Genomic DNA, 24702 nt, shown 5'->3' with positions numbered 1-24702 from the left:
GCAACTATTTGCCTTACAAAATTCAAAACAATAAATAGTTACTCACTAAGAATAATCACGCGCTGCTGGCAACCACACACAAGCCAAAGTTCACTAATTGACTGATGTGGGCGAGCGAACTGCTCTCCGGCCACATCTGACATTTATCTCACTTGACTTCCGGACCTATCAGTGTACCCATAATGCACTTCCGAATGGAATTAGAATTTCGATTTTTGCTACTTCTTTCTTAAACCTGAAACAATATGACTGTACGATGCACGAGATGTGTATAGTCTGTAATACAAGATGTATATAAAAATGTCAATATTTGCATGTGGTGTGCCACCAAAATCGTGTTCGCGTGTCATCTAATGATGTAGACACGGTTACCCTAAGAACTATAAAGAATATAAAGGGGCATACTTACCCATATAACAAGGCCTTAAGAATAAAAAGAAATGGTTACACACAAGAGGCCATTAACAAAAGGCAAGGAGGTGAAACACCAGTACTCCTTAAAGAACATTCTGGAAGAGACGAGAACCTACATAGGCTTAAGGCTCACTGGTACAAAGTGCACTAGGAAAGTTTTGCAATGTGAGTGAATGCTTTAGATTTTTCAAAATAATTTCCACCACACTCAATACACTTCTCCATATGCCAAAACCAGTCACTGAACCAACTCTGCCACTTTTCTTCGGTAACATTTTCACACTCTTGATGCCTTGATGCCATGCTGCCAGAAGCTCCTGGTCGGATGCAAAACGCTGCCCTTTCAGCTTCATCTTCACTTCTGGGAAGAGTGCGAAGTCATATGGGGCAAGATCAGGACTGTGTGGAGGGTGATCAAGCACTGTCAACCCTGCTCTGGCAAGAAAATTCATTCTTACATTAGCACGATGTGCTGGAGCATTGTCGTGATGCAAGAGCCAAGTGTTGAGCTGTGACCTTGGACAGAGCTGCTTGAGAGCCTGAATGACCTGAGGCAGACAAGTCTCACTGTACCATTTCGCAGTAACTGTCCTTTGTGTTTGTAGCATAAGCCAAGTCAGGATGCCCCATTTAGTGAAGAATACTACAATCATCCTTTTCTTCATTGACCTTGACTTTCACACAGTCACAGGAGTACCCTCACCTTCAAACAGCTACACCTTGTTCTGGGATTTTATTGGGACATCGTAATAATAAAGCCAAGTTTCGTCACCTATAACGATGCTATTCACATCACACGAAGTCCCATTTTCAAACTGTTTAGCATTATTTGGCACCAATTCACTCGATGTGCCCTTTGTTCCTCTGAAAGTGAATGGGCACCCAAAGGGAACAAACCTTTCTAACATGAAGATGGTCGTGTAGAATTGAATGAATAGCTGGTGCTGGGATGTGGAGGGTCTCTTCTACCTGCCGATATGTCAACTGCCTCTCTTGCTGCAAAATTTACCTCACAGCTTCAATATTTTCCTCAGTCACTGATTCAGACGGTCGCCCAGAATGAGGATCGTCTTCAACCCCAAAATGTCCCCTCTGGAACTCTTTGTACCAGCAGAATATTGTTGTCCGATGTGGACAGTCTTTCCCCAGCACAGGAGTCATTTCCACCAGGCACTGGTCAACAGTTAATCCACAAGCAAAATTGTAGCGGATAATTGCTCGATATTCACCTTTAGAACACACTGACATCTTAACTTGCTTTCAATCCCACTGCTTGGTAACAACTGGTGTGAAGGTCACGCCTTGATGTCTTCTAGACCTGTTTCCACCCCTCTTTCCATCCCTTACCATAACAGGGGTGCCCATCCAATTGTTTTTGCATATTGCAAAACTTCCCTAGTGCTCTTTGTACAGAAGCTAATCCCATATTATAAAGGGTGACTAAAGGGGAGAAAATTTAAAAACCCTAATTAAAAATACAAAGCAGTGATAGGCTAAATTTCAACACACACCCATGGGTTTTATTGGCTAGAAAACATAGTTACAGGCATGTGATAGGCAGAATACATTCGAGGGGCCAGGTGAAGTTTTGACAACTTTGGTACATAAAGAACACAATAATTGGAGGAAAATATCAGCAATTAGTTTGTGTTTACCAATAAGAGGTCAGTAGAAAATAGATGTCAGAGCCATCTAACTGTCGGAGAAGAAACTTTTTAAAAGTTTGTGTTCACTGACATAGATGGCCCTAGAGAAGGCGTGAGTTTAAGTAGCCGGGGAAGGTGTACCCCTGGTATAATAATAATAATAATAATAATAATAATAATAATAATAATAATAATAATAATAATTTCTTATAATATTAATAAAAGCTCTTCTCATTGCCCATGCTCAGTACTGAGCAATGTATTGTAGTAGTAGCAGCATCATTTCCCTTAGAAATAAAAAGGCCCTAGGACCAGAGCTTCTGCTGAAAATGTACAACTGCCTTACAGTGGGGTTTTTTAGTACTCATTGGAACCACATCCGGGTGAGTGGAGTGGGACATTGATGATGATGATGATGATGATGATGATGATGATGATGAGTACTCACTGGAAAATAGCTAAACTAGTTTTAATAAGCAAAGGGAAATCTGGGGGCTATAGGCCTTTATGTATGCTGGATACTGCTGGGAAAGGCTTATAGAAACTTCTGCAGCCAAGAATATTCTCAGCAGTCCAATCAGCTGGGGATCTATTTAATCATCAACACGGATTTTGACGAGGACACTCAACAATCGATCTAGTGCAAGATATAGTGAACACAGCAGAAAGCGAACAAATGGGTAATCATCATTCTTGAAAAGTACGATTCTTGTAACCTTGGATGTTAAGAACGCTTTCATTTCAGTAGGGTGGAATGACATGTTGGAAGCGCTTCAAGAAACCTTCAAACAACCTCAGAATTTGATGTGCAAAATGAGAAGCTGTTTGAAAGATCATACTCTGTTATACAGAGGATGGTCAGAGAATGAACCGTCTTACAGCTGGTGCAACACAAGGGTCTATCCTAGGCCCAAATTTTTGGAACATCATGTATGATGGCTTATTGTGATTTGAAATGCCGGAAGATGTTCTGCTAGTGGGTTATACTGATGATGTAGCTGTTTTGATAGTAACTTGAGATTTGGAGTTGGCTCAATTTAAGCTGAATCAAGTGATGTGACATGTAAAAGAATGGATGGCGAATCACAGAGGTTGTTCTTTTGACAAGAAAAAGGACTACAACCTTCATTTCAATGCAGTTTGGTCAAATAATGGTCGACAGAAGCATAAAGTATCTTGGCGTGACACTTGATATCAAACTTACATTCTTACATTAAACGTGTGACAGACAAAACAGAGAAATCAACGACTGTGCTAAGCAGATTAATGAGCAATGCAAAAGGTCCGAAATACACCAAGAGATGATAGAGTCTTTGAAGTTTGAAAAGTACTGGCAAAGGATAGCCACAATACAGTGGAAATCAGCTCTGAGAATTACTTGTGTGTATCGTCGAGCTGACCAACCCACCCACCCACCCACCACTACTAATCTGCATTTAGGGCAGTCACTCAGGTGGCAAATTCCTGATCTGTTGTTTACCTAGTCTTTTCTTAAATAATTGCAAAGAATTTGAAAATTTATTGAATATCTCCCTTGGTAAGTTATTACAATTCCTCTTCCTATAAATTAATATTTGTCCAGTTTGTCCTCTTGAATTCCAACTTCATCATCTTTCCTACTTTTAAAAACACCACTCAAATTTATTTGTCTTCTATTGTCTTTCCACTGAAAGCTCGGAACATACCACTTACATATAACAAATTCCAACTTGTAAGTTTGACAAGTTCCACCTTTCCACCACATTAAAATCTTACGATTTTTCTTAGATTAAAATAACAGTGATTTATTTTAAAATTATTCGGTACATGTTTCATTTTGCATAGAAAACATCTTCAGCCGTGTTCTTGATTAATGGTTAAAATATGCACAAAAACACTGGTTTCATGAGTAAAACACAGTAATTTATAGTCTAGTATAGTATAAACAACTTGTCCTTGACAAGATGAAAGGTTTAAATATCTAAAGAGTCTTTGGTTTTTTCTTCATCGTCTCCTTTTTCCCAAGTTTTCCCAGCCCCATTTTCATAATCTACTCTTTTGTCAGAAATCACCCAGAACAAATTGAGCTACTTTTCTTTGGATTTTTTCCAGTTCTCAAATCAAGTAATCCTGGTGAGGATCCCATACAGAAGAACCATATTCTAGTTGGGGTCTTACCAGAGATTTATATGCCCTCTCCTTTTTTGTAGACAAGATGGCGACTACTGTGTGTGAGTCTGTGATATCCGTAGTAGATAATGGTGTAAGATGCAGTGAAAAATGTGGCAAATGCAGAAGAGTAGTTAAAAATGGGATTCTGTGTCGTAAGTGTGATGAATGGTACCATTTTCGTTGTGCAAATATTGTAAATAGGACTGATATTGAAGAAAGTGAGTGGCTGTGTCCCGAGTGTAAACAAACCGATAGTGAGGCAGAACAACAAGAAAGAGAGACATACGAAACTATAATTAAGATTTTAGGAGTGCTACAAGAAGACTTATGCGCTCTGAAACATGAAAATGAAAGCTTAAAGGACAGAATAAAGAAACTGGAAGATAAAGAATACATTGGAGAAGAAAGATCGCCGTGGACGGAAGTGACGCGTAGCCATTTTAGGCCTAATGTTAAACATATGGGAGAAACTACGTACAACTTAAAACCGGGAAAAAACTCTTTGCAGTGCCAAAATAGATTTCAGTTACTTCAGCAAGTTCCAGAAGAAGACACACCAAGTTTTCCAAATAATTTTAAATCCAGTGGAGGTAACCTACAGAAGAAGAAAACCAACCGAAAGTCAAGATCGCCAAAGATTCATCTCTACGCAGACAGTCAAGGGCGGGGTATGGCAGAAGGCATCAAGGATGAGCTGCAGAATCCAGAAACTGAGGTTTTAGGACTAATAAAACCAGGTGCCAAAACTGAAGATGTCCTTTCAAGTTGTGATCCTGTGTTAGAGAAGGACAATTATGTGGTAATTGTGAGTGGTACAAATGACATTGCTGCAAATGAAGGTGAGGAACTAATTACGATTCTCAGAGGTAAGATTTCCAAACTACCTGACTCAAAAGTAATTTTAGTTAATGTGCCACCTAGGTATGACCTTTTAGAGGACTCATGTGTGAACAAAGCTGTACATGATGTAAATATAAAAATCAAGAGATTATGTAAGAGTTTTAGAAATGTCTATGTAGTAGATACTTTAGGTCTTGGCAGGCAAATGTTCACTAGGCATGGGTTACATCTGAATGGTAATGGAAAAGCAAATCTCTGTAGACAAATTGCTACAATTATCAACAGAGATTTGCAAACTAATCTATACTTAAGAAAACCCATACCACTAAACTGGCACATACAGGGAAACTTGCCAGAAAACCCAGACCCTTAAATCAAGATCTATGTACAAGGATCTGGGTTCCAGGGACGTTCTCCACTCATGAGTCAAACGTTACCCAATTGCAACAGTCAAGTTTTAGGGAGGAAGGAGGTCTGAGATTGCTCTTGGTAAACTGTCAGAGTGTAGTAAATAAACAATTAAAATTTGGTACATTGATGGAATCTTATGAGACTGATGTGGTGATAGGAGTAGAATCATGGTTGAGAGAAGGGGTGGGTAATAGAGAAGTATTTCCAGAAGGGTACACAGTCTATCGTAGAGACCGAGGAGATAAAAAGGGAGTGGGGGTGTTTATTCTGGTGAAGGAAACTTATTGTTCACATGAATGGTTTACCGATGAAAGGGATGAAATATTAGGGATAAAATTAGTTTGTCATAATATGAGGGAGGTGGGAATTATAGGAACATACAGGCCTGGAAGAGAGGAAAGAGACATGGAAATATTTGAGAAAATAATAGATTATACTCATAAAAACAATAATAATGATATGGTAATAATTGGGGGAGATCTAAACTTGCCTGAAGTTGAATGGAATGGAGCTGCAAGTGAAGCCCATGAACAGAAACTGGCAAATAAGTTAACTTGGGAGGGAGGATTTACACAAGTAGTACAAGAACCGACTCATCTCAATAACTTACTAGATTTATTCCTGGTTAAACCATGGGAAATTGTTGATAAAACTGAGGTAATTGAAGGAATAGGTGACCATAAGGCTGTAATAATGGATGTAGGACTGGTACAAAAAAGGCTTAATAAGAGGATCACACAAGACAAGAAATTATACAGAAAAACTAAAGTTGATGAATTTGGGACATACCTTAAATCACAATTCAGTTGTTGGATAAGTGAAGGGAGTAATGTGGATACACTTTGGGCTAAATTTAAAGGAATCATTTGGGAAGGAGAGAAGAGATTTGTACCTGTTAAGAAGGGTAAAATGACCTCAGACCCTGTTTATTACACAAGGGAAATAAGAAAATTAAAAAGAAAATGTAGAATAGTAAACAGGAAAATCAAAGAGGGTAGGGAGAATAGAGAAAGTAGAAAACAGCTAATGAGGGAACTGAATAGAGTGAAAAAGGAAGCAAAAGAGAATTATATGAATGGCATTCTTCAAGATGGCAATGACCACAAAGGGAAATGGAAAAAGCTGTATTCATATATCAGGAATCAAAAAGGAAAAGGAATCCAAATTCCTACAATGGTGGGAGAAGGGGGTGAACACTATTTAACAGATACTGAGAAAGCAAACCTCTTCAGTAGGGAATTCAGAGATTCAGTAGAAGATTGTCAGGACTTGGAAACCATAACAGAAGATAGAGAGGGAGAGACACATAGGGAAACAAGAAGCTTCTCATTCACAAATGAAGATATTTTCAGAGAAATCCAACTGCTTCAGCAAGGAAAAGCAGCAGGAAGTGATCAAATTACTGGGGAGGTATTAAAGACAATGGGGTGGTATATAGTGCCTTATTTAAAATTTCTCTTTGACTATGTCATAAATAATAGTGTAATACCAAAGGAATGGAAGGAATCTATAATAATACCAATTTATAAAAGAAAGGGTGATAAAAGGAAACCAGAGAACTACAGACCAATCAACCTGACCAGTATAGTTTGTAAAATACTGGAGAGTTTAATAGCAAAGTACATCAGAGGGATATGTGATGATAAAAATTGGTTCATGAGGAGCCAGTATGGATTTAAAAAGAAATTTTCTTGTGAGGCACAACTGGTGGGATTTCAGCAGGACATATCAGATCAGTTGGATTCAGGAGGCCAGTTAGATTGCATAGCCATAGATCTTTCCAAAGCCTTTGATAGAGTGGAACATGGAATATTATTAAAGAAATTGGAGGGAATAGGATTGGACGTAAGGGTTATACGTTGGATAAGAACATTTCTAAATTCAAGGGTTCAGAAAGTCAAAGTAGGAAATAATATATCACAGGAAGAGAAAGTTTGGAAGGGAATTGCACAGGGTAGTATAATCGGTCCGTTACTTTTCTTAATATACGCAAATGATTTAGGGAACAATATAACATCGAAAATAAGATTGTATGCAGATGACATAATTGTTTATACGGAAATAAATAACATTGAGGATTGCTCAGAATTACAAAGGGACCTTGAGAGTATCCAAGAATGGGTTGAAGAAAATAATATGAAGATTAATGGAGGCAAATCAACTGTTACAACATTTACAAACAGGAGCTTTAAAACTGAATTTGAATATACTTTGGATGAGGTAGTTATCCCTAAAGATGGCAAGTGCAAATACTTAGGTGTGAGATTTGAAAGTAATTTGCACTGGAAGGGTCATGTTGATGACATTGTTGGGAAAGCATACAGATCGTTACATGTCATAATGAGGCTACTTAAAGGATGCAACAAAGAATTAAAAGAAAAAAGTTACTTGAGTATGGTTCGTCCATTATTGGAATATGCAAACAGTGTTTGGGATCCTCACCAAGAATACCTAATAAAAGAACTAGATGGTGTGCAGAGGAAAGCAGCAAGGTTTGTAACAGGGGATTTCAGGAGAAAGAGTAGTGTATCAGAAATGTTAAAGGAACTTGGTTGGGAAACTTTAAGTAAGAGAAGGGAGAAAACTAGACTTATAGGATTATATAGAGCCTATACAGGAGAAGAAGCATGGAGAGATATTCGTGAGAGGCTTCAGTTGGAAAATAATTATATTGGTAGAACTGACCACAAGTACAAAATTAGAAGGAATTTTAGCAGAAGCGATTGGGGTAAATTTTCATTCATTGGGAAGGGCGTGAAGGAGTGGAACAGTTTACCAGGGGTAGTGTTTGATCCTTTTCCAAAATCTGTACAGATATTCAAGAAGAGAATAAACAACAACAGAGAAAATAAATGAAATGTTAAGAGGGCATTCGACCAGTGCAGGATATTGTAAATAAAAAATGTGTGTGATTAAATTAATTCCATCCCCTTGTCTATGGAGTTTGGACAGCCCAAGTAAGGGACTGCCTGTAGGGGTGAAGTACAGTGGGGACTTCGAGGGCCCTGGGACCACTACGGTAGCTGTGAAGGCCCTTCAGGAACCCTGAAAAGTGGTGGCAAAAGGGGCTCTGGTTAAGACGCAGCAGGTCGTTATGCTACTTAGGTTCCAAAATGGGTAAAATATAAATATGTAAATAAATTCAATGTTAATTTTAATCTTATACCAGTTGTATATTATTATTAGAAGTAATTTCACATACTGTATATGAGTTGTCTATGTTTGTAAGATATTATATAAGTAGAATTTTGTAAACAATATAAATTTATTAAGGATGATTATTAGCGTAAATTGTATAATATTGTATTCTAGGAAAATTTTCTCCGTCTCTTTGTTAATTTAAAATTTAGTGCTTGACAATAATGTATTTTAGTGTACCATTTGCCACCGAGGTAGACACCTCATTTGCAAATAAAGAGATTTTTGATTTTTGATCCTTACTACAACCCCTAAATACCCTCATAACTAGAGCCTGGATTTCCATGCAAATGCATGTTTTTAAATAAGCTAGCTACACTTCTCAAACTTTGCAAATATTTGTTTTACGGCTTAACAATTCCAAATAACCGTTCTTTTTCCATGCATGTTTGCATGTTTTGGCATTTTTCGGAGAAAATTCATGCATAATGCATATTCGGAAGATTTTGGATTTAATAGCGCATATTTCGACATTTAATATTGCATAATATGACTTTTATTCTGACTTTGACGCATATATATTGTTAACTTTCATCATAGTGCATTTTCTGAATGTTAGTTTGCAGAATTTGGGACAATTTTTCACGTTGTGTAGGCTACAGTATGTCTATTACTGAGAGACAGAGAGAATGTATTCCTGGCATCCTATGTGACAACCATAGTTAGTAGCCTACAGTATAATGCAATTAACCAAACACTTTCTTATCTGTTGCTTGAGTAAACAATGACGTAAGTCGGAAGGCCCCACGTCGAAATCTAATTCTTAGGAATAAGGTGTCCCAGTTTTACAGTTGAACATTGCTATAAATTGAACCGTAAAGTGTGCATTAATCATTGACGGCTCATTTTTCGTCTGTTAGACGAACAAAAGAAACCTTGTATCGCACTTCTGTGGCACCGCGTTACTGGGATAGCAGCTTACAAATTCTGTTTTTTCATTGAACCCTCTACCGTTGTTATCCTGGAATGTCCTGCCCGGAACTCTCAATCGTCACACGTCTGTGTTATCGCAGCAAGCAATCGTTACCACTTATTGAGGACATTCAAATGTGTCTGCAATCATCGCATGGAGAAGCAGCTGCCGCAGATAGAGATAAGTTGAACAAACTAATTCGTTCAAATCCTGATTTTGAATTCGTCAAGCTTATTAAAGACGTATTGCGGTGAAAATGCAAAAGACGTACAATTTGACCTCACTTTGTCCAAATGTCTTCATTGAATTATGCATCTATCACTTCTCGTGACGTAAAAAGATAATTTTCTGTGCTTAAGTATGTGCTGAATGATAAATGGATGAGCTTAAATCAAGACAATAGGGAACATGCATAATCCGGGGTTTTAATTAAAAATATGCTAATCTGATTCAAAATTTCATGCAGAATTCAAAAATGTGATCAAAATGTACAAATAATAACTCCAAACATGATAAAAATCTAAATCAATGTATGAAACTGTCACGTGACGCAAGTACGCGATCTCATTGGTCTGACGTCATCGTACAGGTTGACTGAATTAGCAGACGAAATAACACATATGAGAAGCAGGATACACTTCGCGTATTCTACTTTATGTTAGTGTCTGAGATAGTTAAATTCGAGGTCTATACATTGGATAATAATCTGAGTGGTATATTTTAGACTTAAAATGAATCCTCCACAGACAGTGAGGCAGAAAACTTATAAATGGTGTAGAGTACATCGCATACCATCCCAAACAAATTGTTTATAAATGTTCCAAAGACGCTAAAACTAGGGAGAAATGGATTTTGGCGAGCCGGAGAAATGCTGGTGATGTATCAGAAAAGTCTACAGTTTATTTTTTTGAAGATTTTAACGTAAGATGAATTTGTTTGAATTTTCAATCACTTTCCCATGTCAACTGTTCTAGTGGCAAAACTTCAACTTTTAATGTACAATGCTTTATTTAAATGCTTCAATTACATCTTGGAATACGAAAGTAATAAACAGTGCATTAATTAATGCTGATTATTAAAGTATTCTCCAAATTTAACCCTTTTTTTTTTTTTTTTTTGGGTGATCCATGTCAAGATAATAAATCAAAGGGGTTATGAACCATTTTGACAGCTCTAATTCTACCAATTTATCTTGGTATGCGACAGCTATTTATGTCTTTATTGAAGAGCTTAATTTGTAAAGAAATTTAGGCTATATCTAAATACTCTATAATATAACAAAAAATAGGCGTGTACATCATGAAAGGAAACAACGTGAATTTAACAAATGTATAACTCTACAAAAATCCAATGCTTGTCTGTTGGGGTCTTATAAGTTAACAATGCTAAATTATAATAATTATCATAATATTAATGAAATAAATAACATAATTGCACACAGGTGAAAATAGTGATGTTGGTATTTAAAATATTATCCAACTTAGTCTAAGTTTTAGGTTATACAAGCCAAATCCATAAACCGAACGGTAAAAATACCGGGCGAGTTGACTCTGAGGTTAGGAGCGCGCAGCTGTGAGCTCACATCCGGGAGGTAGTGGGTTTCGAACCCCACTGCCGGCATCCCTGAAGATGGTTTTCCGTGGTTTACCATTTTCACACCAGGCAAATGCTGAGGCTGTACCTAAGGCCACGGCCGCTTCGTTCCCATTCCTAGGCCTTTCCTGTCCCATCGTCGCCATAAGACCTATATGTGACGGTGTGACGTAAAGCAAAAAAAAAAAAAGTCACAGCACCTAAAGACACTCCTGTATTGAACGACTAAAATGTCGTCAGGACACTTTTCTCGCCTGATATGCTCAGCTTGTTAAAAGCCAAATGTAATTAATGTTCTTGGCTTTACGCCCCGCTAACTACTTCTACGGTTTTCGGAGACGCCGATGTGCAGGAATTTAGTCCTGCAGGAGTACTTTTACGTGCCAGTAAATCTACCGACACGAGGCTGGCGTATTTGAGCACCTTCAAATATCACCGGACTGAACCAGGATCGAACCTGCCAAGTTGGGGTCAGAAGGCCAGCACCTCTACAGTCTGAACCACTCAACCCGACTTGTGAAAACTAGACGAAGCCAGTTTATCCTTCAGGGTTGGTTTTCTCTCAGACTCAGTGAGGGATTTCACCTCTACCACTTCAAGGGCAGTGTCCTGGAACGTGAGACTTTGGGTGTGGTGATGAAACTGGTGAGGAGGGCCATTACCTTGCCTAGGCGGCCTCACCTGCTATGCTCAACAGCGGCCTTGTTGTAGGATGGGAGGATCGGAAGGGATAGACAAGGAAGAGGGAAGGAAACGGCCATGGCCTTAGGTGCCTGGAGAAGTGGGAAAATACGAAAAACCACTTCAAGGATGGCTTAGGTGGGATTCAAAACCCCTCTACTCAGTTGACCTCCCAAGGCTGAGTAGACCCCGTTCCAGCCCTCGTACTATTTGTTTTCAACTTTCATGGCAGAGCCGGGAATCGAAACCGGGCCTCCGGGAGTGACAGCTAATTATATTAACCACTACACCACAGAGGCGGACCAGTACTATAATGCTACCTATATGTTTATGTTAGTGCTGAAATCCAATTTCTTACTTTACTAATGCTGAAAGCCTGAAAATGTAATGTTATTCTTTAATATGGGAATCAGTCTAGAAGGAAATGTTGAAAGTGATGTGATATCTATCCAGGTTCGTTGTTATCCTAATACTATGGGTTACAGTACATTGCGCGTATATAAAAGACGCCACTTACAAACTTGCTTTTTATCCGCGAATTTCTGCGACCACAAAAGTCACTATTTTTCAAGAATGATGACATTTGCACATGGTAGATTGTCTGACTGTGCTGTTTTGAACCTTTCTTCTGTCATTTCGAAGTTATTCGCGATCATGAACAACTTCCCGCTGCCGACAGTGGGATTCGAACCCACTATCTCCCGGATGCAAGCTCACAATCGACTTTTAGCAATGGCTGATGCACGATGGCTGGTAGAGCTGTGTGCGGTACTGGATTGTGACGTCACAGCGCGCCGCTTACGTCAGAGGCTGTTTCACTCGCCTTGCGGAAAGGCACTATTAAATATTTTTTTAGTGGTAGAAAACAAGGCAACTTACTACAATGTAATACGTTTACGTTCTATTTCATTGGTGTACTTTTCAAAAAAAATATTTTTCAAAATTATGCATGTTCCCTATTTGGAGAAATTAGGTAGTTTTTGTTCATGTTTCAAAAGGAACTGAATTTTGATAGTGCATATTTTCCAGTTTATTGTGCATGTTTTGCCATATGATAGTGCATGAATGCATGCATATTTTGAGATTTGATAGTGCATGGAAATCCGGGCTCTACTCATAACCATGTGCAGAGATCTGTACCCTTATTTACAATTCTGTTTATGTGACTAACCCAATGAATGAAAATGAAAATCCACAGCTTGTTTCCAGTCATTCGACCGGTCAAGAATGGAAAGAATGGAATGAATGAGGCCCACATCTAGCGGCGAGGATAGGAATTGTGCCAACTGCCGAAACCCGTCGCACTCCTCTGTGGCAATGATTAATGGCTGATAGATGAAATGAAATGATATTGGAGTGTGTTGTTGGAATGAATGATGACAGGGAAAACTGGAGTATCCAGAGAAAATCCTGTCCCACCTCTGCTTTGTCCAGCACAAATGTCACACGGAGTGACCAGGATTTGAAGCACGGAACCCAGCGGTGAGAGGCCAGCATGCTGCCACCTGAGTCACAGAGGCTCACCGCAATGAAGATCTTTCCTTATATTAATATCTAGGCTCGCCATAAGGAATTTTCACCTCATCAATGCAGTGATAAATGCTGTGAGGATTTTTCTTGTTAGTGAAACTTACAACTTGACTTCTCACTCTGTTTATGATCGTACCATTGCCTTCTGTCCATCTCATGTTGTCTCATGATAATATGGTCAGATAAGTGCAGTATTCTTTTGTTAACCTGATGAGAGGCTGTCCTGTCAGTAGCACAACGAAGGTTTCCCTAGCTGAGATGACATTGTTTTCACCTATTGTACCAAGAACCTCACTTTCATCTTTCTAATCTGACCTACCTCCATCGACTATTGTACCCACCAGCATCAGGTGTATGAGGCCTAACGGAGTCTTTCACTTTCGTGACCTTTGGGGCCCTTCCCTTTCTTTTGCCGATACCATCATTCTTTGAATGGTTGGACTTCTTCAGTTTTTCCTTCTGTTTAGTATTGAGATAGGATCAGTTTTACTTTCTCTTAAAACAATAATGATCACCACCAGTTCCTCTATAGTTCAGTTCTTATTAGTTTCGACTTGACATTTTAGGGCTGCCTTTTGGCGGAGGCTAAGTGAATTAATAAACAGCCATCCATAGGCAGCCGATCGCTCCGATAGAGCACGTTAGACTCTAGTTCCAGTTACCGGGTTGTCGATCAGTTGTTTTCTGTAACCACGTGCTATCAGCTGTGTTGTGCTCAGTTCTTTTCATGGTCTATGTCAGTTCACTCGGTCATTCTTGACAAAGCATCAACAATGGTGGTGATTGAGTGGTTGAAGGAGCACAATACAGTATTTCAGTTTGCGATGACATGAGGAAGAGGGGGCTCTCATGCACTTTGTGAAACAAAACAAGCCCTAATACCCAGTTTACGTGGTGGATGAAACAGCCAGGAGGCATGGGCATAAAATTGCTCGCTTTCCACCATACTATTGCCATTTTATCGCCATAGAACTGATTTGCGACTCTTTGTTGGGAAGTCATAGCCCATGTAAGTGCAGGTTGTGAGACATAATCTGAGATAAGTGAAGCTTGGGAGAAGGAAAGTATCACAGACGATTATGTTGAAGTCGTTATTATCTCATTACGCTCAAGCGAGAGTCAAACCTCACCAGACGGTGACAATGCCGAGAGTGACTCTGAAATGAGTGGTGTATTTCCTTTGTTGGATTTTTTTCCTTCTTTAGGAGAAACTGAGTCTATCAGCAGTGCGAGCTCTTCTAGATAGCAAGTAGAAATTTAATTTCATTTTCTCATGTTTTATCTGTTCGAGCATTGATCTATTTTTATCTTATAGCCTTATCGTAAATATGCTATGTGTTATTGTTAATCTTATGAGAGTTATTTAAGTTGTTACAAACAATAATTGATTCTGGACTCATATTCGAGTATACATTTCCATTTGCGTTGTGAGTCGTGTATCAACTGTTTGTACTTGTAACAATTTGGCACCAATGTCTGACTTCCGGTTACATGTCAAGCCGAAAATCATAGAAACGGAACTATAAGACTGAAATATTGATGTGCATTCCCAACGAATGGTTGTGTAGCAATTTTTGACTATCCATTGATCTATTGATATGGCATTATCCAATTTGTTTTTCAAACATCATACATCTACCATATTTCACACAATAGACACAACTTGGTATTCTACAGTTCACATCTACATAAGCTATAGAAAACCGATCAACAAAATCTGAGATGTTTCCCCCTACTACTATAAAAAAGATGAGAAGTTACACATATTCAGCATGTATATAATAAATGTATATAATATGTTAATATTCTTTATTTATTTACACTGTTTATACCTACATTGGAGCACCAAAATCAAACCTCATACAACAAAGTTTTCAAAGAATAAGTTCAGCTTTTAACACTTGACAACTTTTTTCCTTTCCGAAAACTTCTTCCTTCTGAATGATCTTGTGGCCCGTTCTTCTGCAGATATAACATACTACTTACACTGCTGTATTTTTAGTGATAGTCTTGTATGTTGGGTATTCAGCCCGAAGGCTGGTTTGACCCTCTACAGCTCCACTAACAGCTGTCATAGAGAGCCTAGGTGTCACTGAAGAGGCATACTAGGGAAGTGAGGAGTGAGGTAGTTTCTCGTTGCTTTCCACTTGTACTTGTGTACTTGTTATTTAGAATCCTTTTCTCTTCTCTATTTTCAATTTGATCTGTAGTAATTTTCAATTCATCTACATCCATTTGTACTTCTTTAAACTATGTGTTTTTTGTTTTACTATTCGAAAAGAAATCAAATATTTGTTTCAGGAGTCTAGTATTTGGTAAGCAGTATATGTGTCCAAAGGGTGCAATCCTCTGTTTTCGCACGGTGCCAATGATCGATTCACTTTCCTTGCAAAGTACTGAATTTGGCAAAAGTCTCCACTGGCCATCAATCTGGTATTTTTTATTAATAATTAATAATAATAATGTTATTTGCTTTACGTCCCACTAACTACTTTTTAAGGTCTTCGGAGACGCCGAGGTGCCGGAATTTAGTCCCGCAGGAGGTCTTTTACGTGCCAGTAAATCTACCGACATGGGGCTGTCGTATTTGGAGCACCTTCAAATACCACTGGACTGAGCCAGGATCGAACCTGCCAAGTTGGGGTTAGAAGGCCAGCGTCTTAACCGTCTGAGCCACTCCGCCCGGCTTATTAATAATTGTCCAAAGAATACTTCTATCAACTTTCTGCAGTTTGTCAGTTGTTGATATTAATTATTATTTTATTTTATAATATTGTTTATAATATTATTTAATACACATCAGAACTAGTTGCAACCGTTGCATTGGGTCATGTTCAGCCTTTAACTATAAATGATAAAGAACATTACATGTAACTTGCAGACACTCACACCTAATATAACACTACCGACATGTCTTGAAACATTGATAAAATATGTTGTGGTTGCACATGAGTCCATTAAAACTGATATCTCTTGCACATGCGTCCAACACTTGTGTCTCACATTTTTTAAAAGAAAATCACAGCATGTTACCAAGAATACATATAATAAAAAGTGTCTCTCAATAGCAACCAAATTGAAACACTATAAAACAGTCACTCAGCCACAAATTACATATGCATGTGAAACATTATTCAAAACAAAAAACACAGTTGCAATAGATAGAGTACTCAAGTTAGAAAGGAGAATAGTGGGAACCTGTTTAAATAAAAATTATCAAGTAAACAGAGTCTGGAGACTAGCTTCCAGTGAGACAGTTTATAAAGAAATAAAACCTGTGAGTAGCACAATGAAAAGGAAACAAAATATCATTCTTAGGACATCTAATACGGTCACCCGAAAATAGAATCAGTAGAAAAATTACGGAAGAGTAAAAATATTAGGTGGATCACAAAACTTAAAGAAGACATGAGAGAGTTAAATATTACAATAGGACATTTAAAATACAAAACAAATACACTCAAGATATTGAAAGATAAACACACTAGACTACAGACGAAAATCAACAAGCAGTGAATAGGAAGAGTGATTCCAGAAGCAGAAAGAAAATTACGTTCAGGAAGGATGAAAACAGTATTGGGTCTGACAAAAAGGAGAAAAACCTCCATAAACCTGACTAAAGTAGTCCCATGTTGGCTATAAAATTAAAATAAATAAAAAAATATAACGCATTAAAATATCCTTTTGGTATACATATTTGTTATGATGTCTATCACAATAGTGCAAGACAAAAGGACCCCTATTTTGGATGGTTTTTTTTTTTTTGCTTTTTTTTTTTTTTTTTTTTGCGTCTCACTGACACAGATAGGTCTTACGGCGACGATGGGACAGGAAAGGGCCAGGAGTGGGAAGGAAGGGTCCATGGCCTTAATTAAGGTACAGCCCCAGCCAGCATTTGCCTGGTGTGAAAATGGGAAACCACGGAAAACCATCTTCAGGGCTGCCAACAGTGGGGTTCGAACCCACTATCTCCCAAATACTGGATACTGGCCGCATTTAAGCGACTGCAGCTATCGAGCTTGGTATATTATTTACATCATAATGCATTGTTTTATATTAACGTTACGACTTCCTAGAAAGAAAAAGTGACACACAAGTGTTGGACGCATTTCTAGAAAAAAAAAAAGTAGAAGAAAATTTAATGGGAAATGAAACAATATAAAGAAAAGTAGCTGTAGTACCCGGCACTTTCTTTGGATGTCTAATTTTAGGATTTGTATTAACTGTTTGAAGTGTTTTTTTCGTAGATTTCTTTATTGTGATGTTAACAGATAGTTTACAAACTCTGTTGTAAATTTAGTCTTACTGTTATGTGTTTAATTTTAAGGTTCAGTTTGAGATTATAATTTTACGTTAAACTATTTCGTTGTGGCAGCCCAGATTGTCAGGGAAGTAGCTGATCCTTTCAATCAAATAATACAAGTACGTTATCACTGTGTGTATTTATGCCTCGTGCAACAGATATGATGTACTCGATTCCAACTGCCACAGGGACTATCACCAATCAGTCTAGGGACCCCGAAAACTGTAAACACAACACAAATATCGGTCATTTTGACCATATTCTTGTTCACCCGTTCCGAAACCCTATGCCGACAGGGGCTGAACTTGGACTTAGAAGGCATTCAGAGTGTCAGAATTCATCTCAGTGATCCCGAAAACCATGGATTCAACATTAATATTGGTTCTTTTCACTTATTTTTACATATCAACCCCTCACCTAGGGTCGGTAGTGGTATCTTACACTCACAGTAATCTTTTTCCAGATAGTAGGTCATTTATTTATTTATTTATTTATTTATTAAATTTATTTATTTGTATCAGAAGCATATATTTTACATAACATAATGGTACTTAATGACATACATACCAAATAGTGTCTGCCCAAAATTTTGCCAAATCACGGGCATTAGATGTCGCAGCCATCGAGTCCTCCATTGTGCAACTTAAAGGATACTTACTACAGTTCATGAAATGGGCTGCGGTTTAGTCTTCACCACATTCACATAGCCTGGATGTGCCAGGAAAGCCCCACTTTACCATATTGATCTTTGATCTACCAACTCCAGTGCGAAGCCTGTTCAATGATTTCCAAGTAGACCAATCTTCCTCATGTCCTGGAGGGAGATGTTCAATTGGTAGCATCCAACCAGCAAGTTCAGGATTTCTAATTCTCCATAATCTCAACCTTGTGGTTGAGCAGATACGTTTAAATCTTCGGGTATTCAGGAAACTCCTCCTAGACCTCAATCATCGGTGGGCAGGTTCGTATCCTACAATGGGTGTGCACAGAAGCAAGTTCATCCATGGATGCAACTTCTCTTCTAATATCTGGTGGGGTGATTCCAGCCAAACAGTAGATTCTATCTCATGGTGTTGGTCCCCAACAGCCACTGATAAGATGACATGTTTCATTTAGAGAAATGTCAACGTGTTTAGCATGACTGGATCTGTACCAAACAGGGCAAGCTTACTCTGCAGCAAAGTAACACAGAGCCAGGGCTGTAGTTCTCATTGTCTTTGGATGTGTACCCCAATTGGTTTCAAACAATTTGCCAAGGATGTTGTTTCTAGCTGACACTTTCTGCTTGATGTTCATGCAGTGTTGTTTGTAGGTGAGAGCACGATCCAATGTTACACCTAGATAGATCTATTACTATATAGTAAGTCATGTGTCTACCAAGTTCGGTTGAGAGCTGTATTGTAACATATACATATATATATATATCCGTAATTTTGGTCATTTTACACGTTTTCTTTTTCGACCTCTGAACATTGATGTACACTGCTGTCACATTTCATCTTAGAGATCCCAAAAACTATGGATTCGACACTAATATTGGTCGATTTTGATTATTTTTACATTTTAACCCCTCCCCTAGGGGTACTAGGGATGTCTTGCCCCCACTATTTCTTTTCCATATAGTAGTCATATTTGTACCAAGGCTGAGAGCTATGACGGAACATACACATATACATCCATAATCTCTGTCAGTTTTGGGCATTTTCTTCTCGCCCCCTATGCCGATGAGGGCTGAACTTTGACTTAGTACTTCATAAAAGATGGTGGCGTGTGCCCATCCTCCTGTAAACAGCATTTCTTACCGGACTGTCACCTAGCGACAATCTGTCCATCAAGGTCGATCCAAATCTTAGTGTGGGTTTTTAATTAAATTTGAAAATAAATATATTTCTGTTGACTTTTAAAAAAATGCAAGATTTTTTCTGTACTATTGAGATAATTTGGAACATTTTGGTATAAACCACACCTGTTAACTCCCTCTCGTTTAAGACCTTGAATTTTGTGAAACATACACATTAGCATTTTACATATACTGTATATACATAAGTTATTATTCAAAACTCTGGAATAAAGAATTTGGGGTGACATTCATAGCTTTCAGAAAGGGATATGACTCGATAAATTGTACCATCCTGATTGGAACTTTAAAGGAAATTGGCCTAGACAACAAAACTAGAACAATCATCCAACAAACATTGACCAACACAAGTTCAAAGGTGAAGTGCAGGAGAGAAAATTCAGAGTTAGGCAAGGAGATGGACTATCACCTCTTCTCTTCAATTGTGTCCTTCAAAAGGTCATCCAGGAGTGGCGCAAAGAATTGAATAATCAACGAGTTCAAACTGGAGTCAGGCTAGAGTGCAAAAGCCAAAATTTTTTATGTTGATTGTCTAGCCTTTGCAGATGATCTTGTAATTTTTTCTGATTCCTTAAACACAGCCATGGAACAGATTTTTCATCTTAAAACACAAGCAGCAAAGGCAGGCCTACACATCTCTTTTGAGGAAACAACATTTTTAACTAATATCTAGCTGGCACCCAGAGAGCTCACTGTGGGACAAGACAAAATGATACCAGTAGATACGTTCAAGCAACTGGGAGAACTGATAACACCAAACTTGTCAAGAGAAAGAAGCTTTTACATTACGGATGAACAAAACGGATATGGAGTAGTACATCTACAACAAAAGGTCCATTTCTTTCAAAGCAAAGCTGAGGCATTACTGCAGTGTCATCCGTCAAGAGGTCTTATACGCTTCAGAATGTCTTGCAATGAACAAAAATGGCCTAGAATGGAAGATAGATGGCCTAATCGAGAAACTGGAGGCCAAAGAAAGGAAGATTTTGAGAAAGACCTTAGGTCCCATGAAAGATAATAGGGAGTATAGAATACAGCATAACAAAAATTATACACCCACGCAGAGAAGATTACAATACCATCCGGAAAAGAATAATTATCTTTCATGGACATGTGACATGGATGCACCCATCAAGACTGACCAACTGCATCAGAAGGAAACCAAAGGGGCTTGGTTCATTAAGGCGCACAGAGACCTTGAAGAAGTGGGAATCGCACACAATGACATCCAGGAACATAAGAAGAAACTTCAAGCCTTCCAGGGTTTCTGAGACAAGCCAACATTAAAAGCTGGAAAGGCATGGAGGCAGAAAAGGAAAGAACAATACCAAGAACGCATGCGGAAGTATTGGGTGGATATCAAAGTCCGAAGTAGCCTGTTGAAATGACGTGGTCCAAAGTTGACCGGTACGACATGAAAGAATGAATTATTATGACCATGTTGACTAAACTCAATCTCTCTTTCTCGTAGGAACATTTCCCAGGAGGAGTGGCTGGAATTCTCGGCCAAGAACATTGAGAGAGCCTCCAAGGAAGTCAACAACGCTCGGCCTCTTCGTTCCTACGTCGACACGCTGCTGAAGCAAGTGATTGATGATCTGTGGAAACAGTACCACGTCACAAACGAAGCCTTTCGCCGCCGGATTGAGGAGACGAGGGAAGCTAAAGAGAAACTGGAGAAAAAACATTATGAGGTGAGATATTCTGGCTCTATCATCTAAGGCCAGAGATGACCATGAAATAGGGCATGATGGGTAATGACCAATATTAACACTTTCAACACTATGCCCGTACGGGATAAGGGTGCACTGCTTTCCTGGTTGTGGATGGTGCCCTTATACCATACGGGTGTGATTTTCGCGCATGTTTATAGGCAATTGCATGTATCCCATACGATTCCTGTCCCTTGCTTGGAGGTAGTAGTTGATCTAGTGTCCACTAGAATGCAGCAGTTATCGAGAAGTTCAAACTGAAACAATAAACAATTGTGCAATGTTGTCTGAGTCATCAGTCTATAGGCCGGGGTGATGCAGCTTTCCATTCGACCCTATCCAGTGCTAACCTTTTCATTTCTACGTAACTGCTGCATCCTACATCTGCTCCAATCTGCTTGTCATATTCATACCTTGGTCTATCCCTACCGTTCTTACCACTTACACTTCCGTCAGAAACCAACTGCACAAATCCTGGGTGTCTTAGGATGTGTCCTATCCTTCTATTTCTTCTTCTGGTCAAATTTAGCCAAATCAAAATTCTCTTACCAATTCAATTCAGTATCTCTTCATTAATAATTCGATCTACGCATCTCACCTTCAGCATTCTTCTGAAACACCACATTTCAAAAGCTTCTATTCATCTCTTTTCTGAGCTAGTTGTTTCACAGTTGTTTCCATGTTTCATTTCCATATGAAAGTCTTCAAAAACCTCTTTCTAATTCCTACATCAATGTTCGAAGTGAGCAATTTTCTTTTTCTTTTTTGTGCTAGTCTGCATTTTATGTCCTCCTTAATTCTGCCATCATTAATTATTTTACTAACCAAGAAACAATATTCATCTGCTTCCTGTAAGACTTCATTTCCTAATCTAATATTACCTGCATCACCTCACTTTGTTTGACTGCAATCTATTACTTTTTTTTTTTTTGGACTATTTTATATTCATCATGTACTCCTTACCCAAGACTCTGTCCATACCATTCAGTAATTTCTCCCCACCTTCTGCAGTCTGAGAGAAAATAACAATATCATCAGCTAATCCCAGGGTTTTGATTTCCTCTCCTTCAATTGTGATTCCTTTCCCAAGTTGCTCTTTGATTTTACCGAGCTCGACAGCTGCAGTTGTTTAAGTGTGGCCAGTATCCAGTAATCAGGAGATAGTGGATTCGATTCGAATCCCACTGTCGGCAGTCCTGAAGATGGTTTTCCGTGGTTTCCCATTTTCACACCAGGCAAATGCTGGGGCTGTACCTTAATTAAGGCCATGGCCACTTCCTTCCCATTCCTAGGCCTTTCCTATTCCATCGTCGGGACGACGCAAAGCAAATAGCAAATTTTTTAAAAAAAAGTTCTTTCATTTCCTTTAACACCTGTTCTATATAAACAATGAATGAGGGACAAACTGCAACCTTGCCTCACTCCTTTCTGGATTGCTACTTCTTTTTCAAAGCCCTCGATTCTTATCTCTGCAGACTGATTTACAGATTGTAGACAATTCGTTCTCGGTATTTGATCCTGATCACCTTGAGAATCTCAAATAGCTTGGTCCAATCAACATAATGAAATAAATGCCTTTTCAAGATTTACGAACGCCATGAATGTGGGCTTGTATTTCTTAATTTGATGCTCTAAGATCAGACATAAAATCAGGATTGCTTTGTACAATCCTCCTATTCAATACATTATCATATACCTCATCTATAAAGATGTCGTTTTTACATTACCATACATGTTTCAACTCATATGTCGAGTCATCTTCAGTGAATTTAAATCTTGAAATAGGGTACATAACTTACAATCCAGTAATATTATGAATGAAAATTACTGAACATTGGTGCAAAGGGTCTCATTTGAATCCTAATTATATACAAGTAAAATATAGTTTTAATATTCTTTGAGATATAATCTCTTGTCTTGAAATTTTAAATTCTTGCTTTGTAGTTAAAACCTCTAAATCTTCAATCCTGAGCTGAACTCATTTCTTAAATTTGCCCGTCTAGTGAAATTAGGAGGTAAGTGGCATGATACATTTTATCATGTGCAGGATGCTAATTGAGTACTGTCAGTAGAATGTCCGTGTATCTGCAAATAGAACCACAAAACTATGTGTATACAGTATATATATTGGCAAAGGAGTCTGAACTATGTGTAACTGAAGTGAAATATCAAACTTACTGTCCCACTTATCCGTCTAGAATCTGTTAAGGAGTCTTCCTGTCATTGAACGTGTTCTGACGGGTGAACTGTTGTTACTAGTGGCCATGTGGACTGGTATTGTGAGGAGTGGTAGGGTATGTTTGGGAAGTGGGTGGGGGGCGGGGATGGGAAGGGATTGTACAAAAAGGGTAGTTTCTCCTTACCATTCCATGTGCCGGGTGCTGAGTGCGTCAAATCTGTCGCGCTGTCAGTTAGTGTGTTAAATAACTTTCTCATATGAAAACGGTGTGAGCCAATAAATTTTGTCCAAAATCTGGAGAAGTACTGCGTGTTCAACTATAAATCCCTTAATACCATTAACAAAAGTGGAAACAGAATGTCAGTATTATAAACTGTTCAAGACTTATTTGAGGTGGGATAATTTGTTAACAACAGTAGCTAGGATGTACACCTACCTGGATACATCACAATTGGCGGGGTTGCTTCTTGTGATGTAGATCAGGCCAGAGGTGTTATGTGACGACTCCCCTTCATTGATATGTGTTTTTAAATGCTGGATCATCCCAGAAATATTTCTGCCGACGTATTTACATTTGAACAAACAACACAGCAGGCTGTGCTATTTGGCATCTCTTCAAAATAACCAACAACCACAACTTACGTTACATTTCGAACATCGCCTTAAAGTTGTCGCGTACAATTTCACACACTTACACAGTCATATACCGAAGTACCGAATTATGACGCTGTAAGGAATTGTTTCCTTCGTCACCAAAATATTGGTAAACACAAGCAGTGGTCATATGATACTGAATGCGGGGTCTGATAACGATGTACACCTACTTTACATGTAATAAATATCATTTTTGGTCCGTATTGATGATATTAGATTGAAATAATAACATTAAGTTATTTATTAGACCACCTAATCAATACAAAATCGTCTTGGATGATTTACATAAATTTGTTAGCTAATAATGGGACATGTTTCGCCTTCCCTGAAGGCATCATCAGCCATAGTCTTAACCTTAAATTAAAAATAAGCGTCTAAATAACATGTAGTAATGAAATGAATTTTAAAAATCTTGAAGAGATTTGAAGTAAAATAACATTAAAAATAACAATGATGGTTTGAAAATACAATGTGATGAGATACAATAGTGGAAGTATTAACAAAATTAACATTAGAAGGCTGCTAAAATAAGTACAATGGATAAAACAACCGATTATAATTTATAATTATAATTAGAGATTTTTCGCCATCGTCTAATTATAACCGCCTTGACTATCAA

The 24702-nt window shown here is 38.3% G+C and overlaps 1 protein-coding gene across 1 annotated transcript in view; it reads left to right on the top strand.

Moving 5' to 3' along the window:
* The window catches only part of LOC136882327 (tektin-1), a 114219-nt gene that overhangs the window by 36029 nt on the left and 53488 nt on the right, over positions 1-24702 (top strand). The window contains exon 4 of the mRNA XM_067154913.2: positions 21010-21232. Coding sequence (XP_067011014.1) covers positions 21010-21232 — 223 coding nt within the window. The remainder of the gene's footprint in view (positions 1-21009; positions 21233-24702) is intronic.

The sequence above is a fragment of the Anabrus simplex genome, chromosome 10, assembly GCF_040414725.1.
Source record: "Anabrus simplex isolate iqAnaSimp1 chromosome 10, ASM4041472v1, whole genome shotgun sequence".
Taxonomy (NCBI): Eukaryota; Metazoa; Arthropoda; class Insecta; order Orthoptera; family Tettigoniidae; genus Anabrus; species Anabrus simplex.
This window is presented reverse-complemented; position numbering and strand designations above follow the sequence as displayed.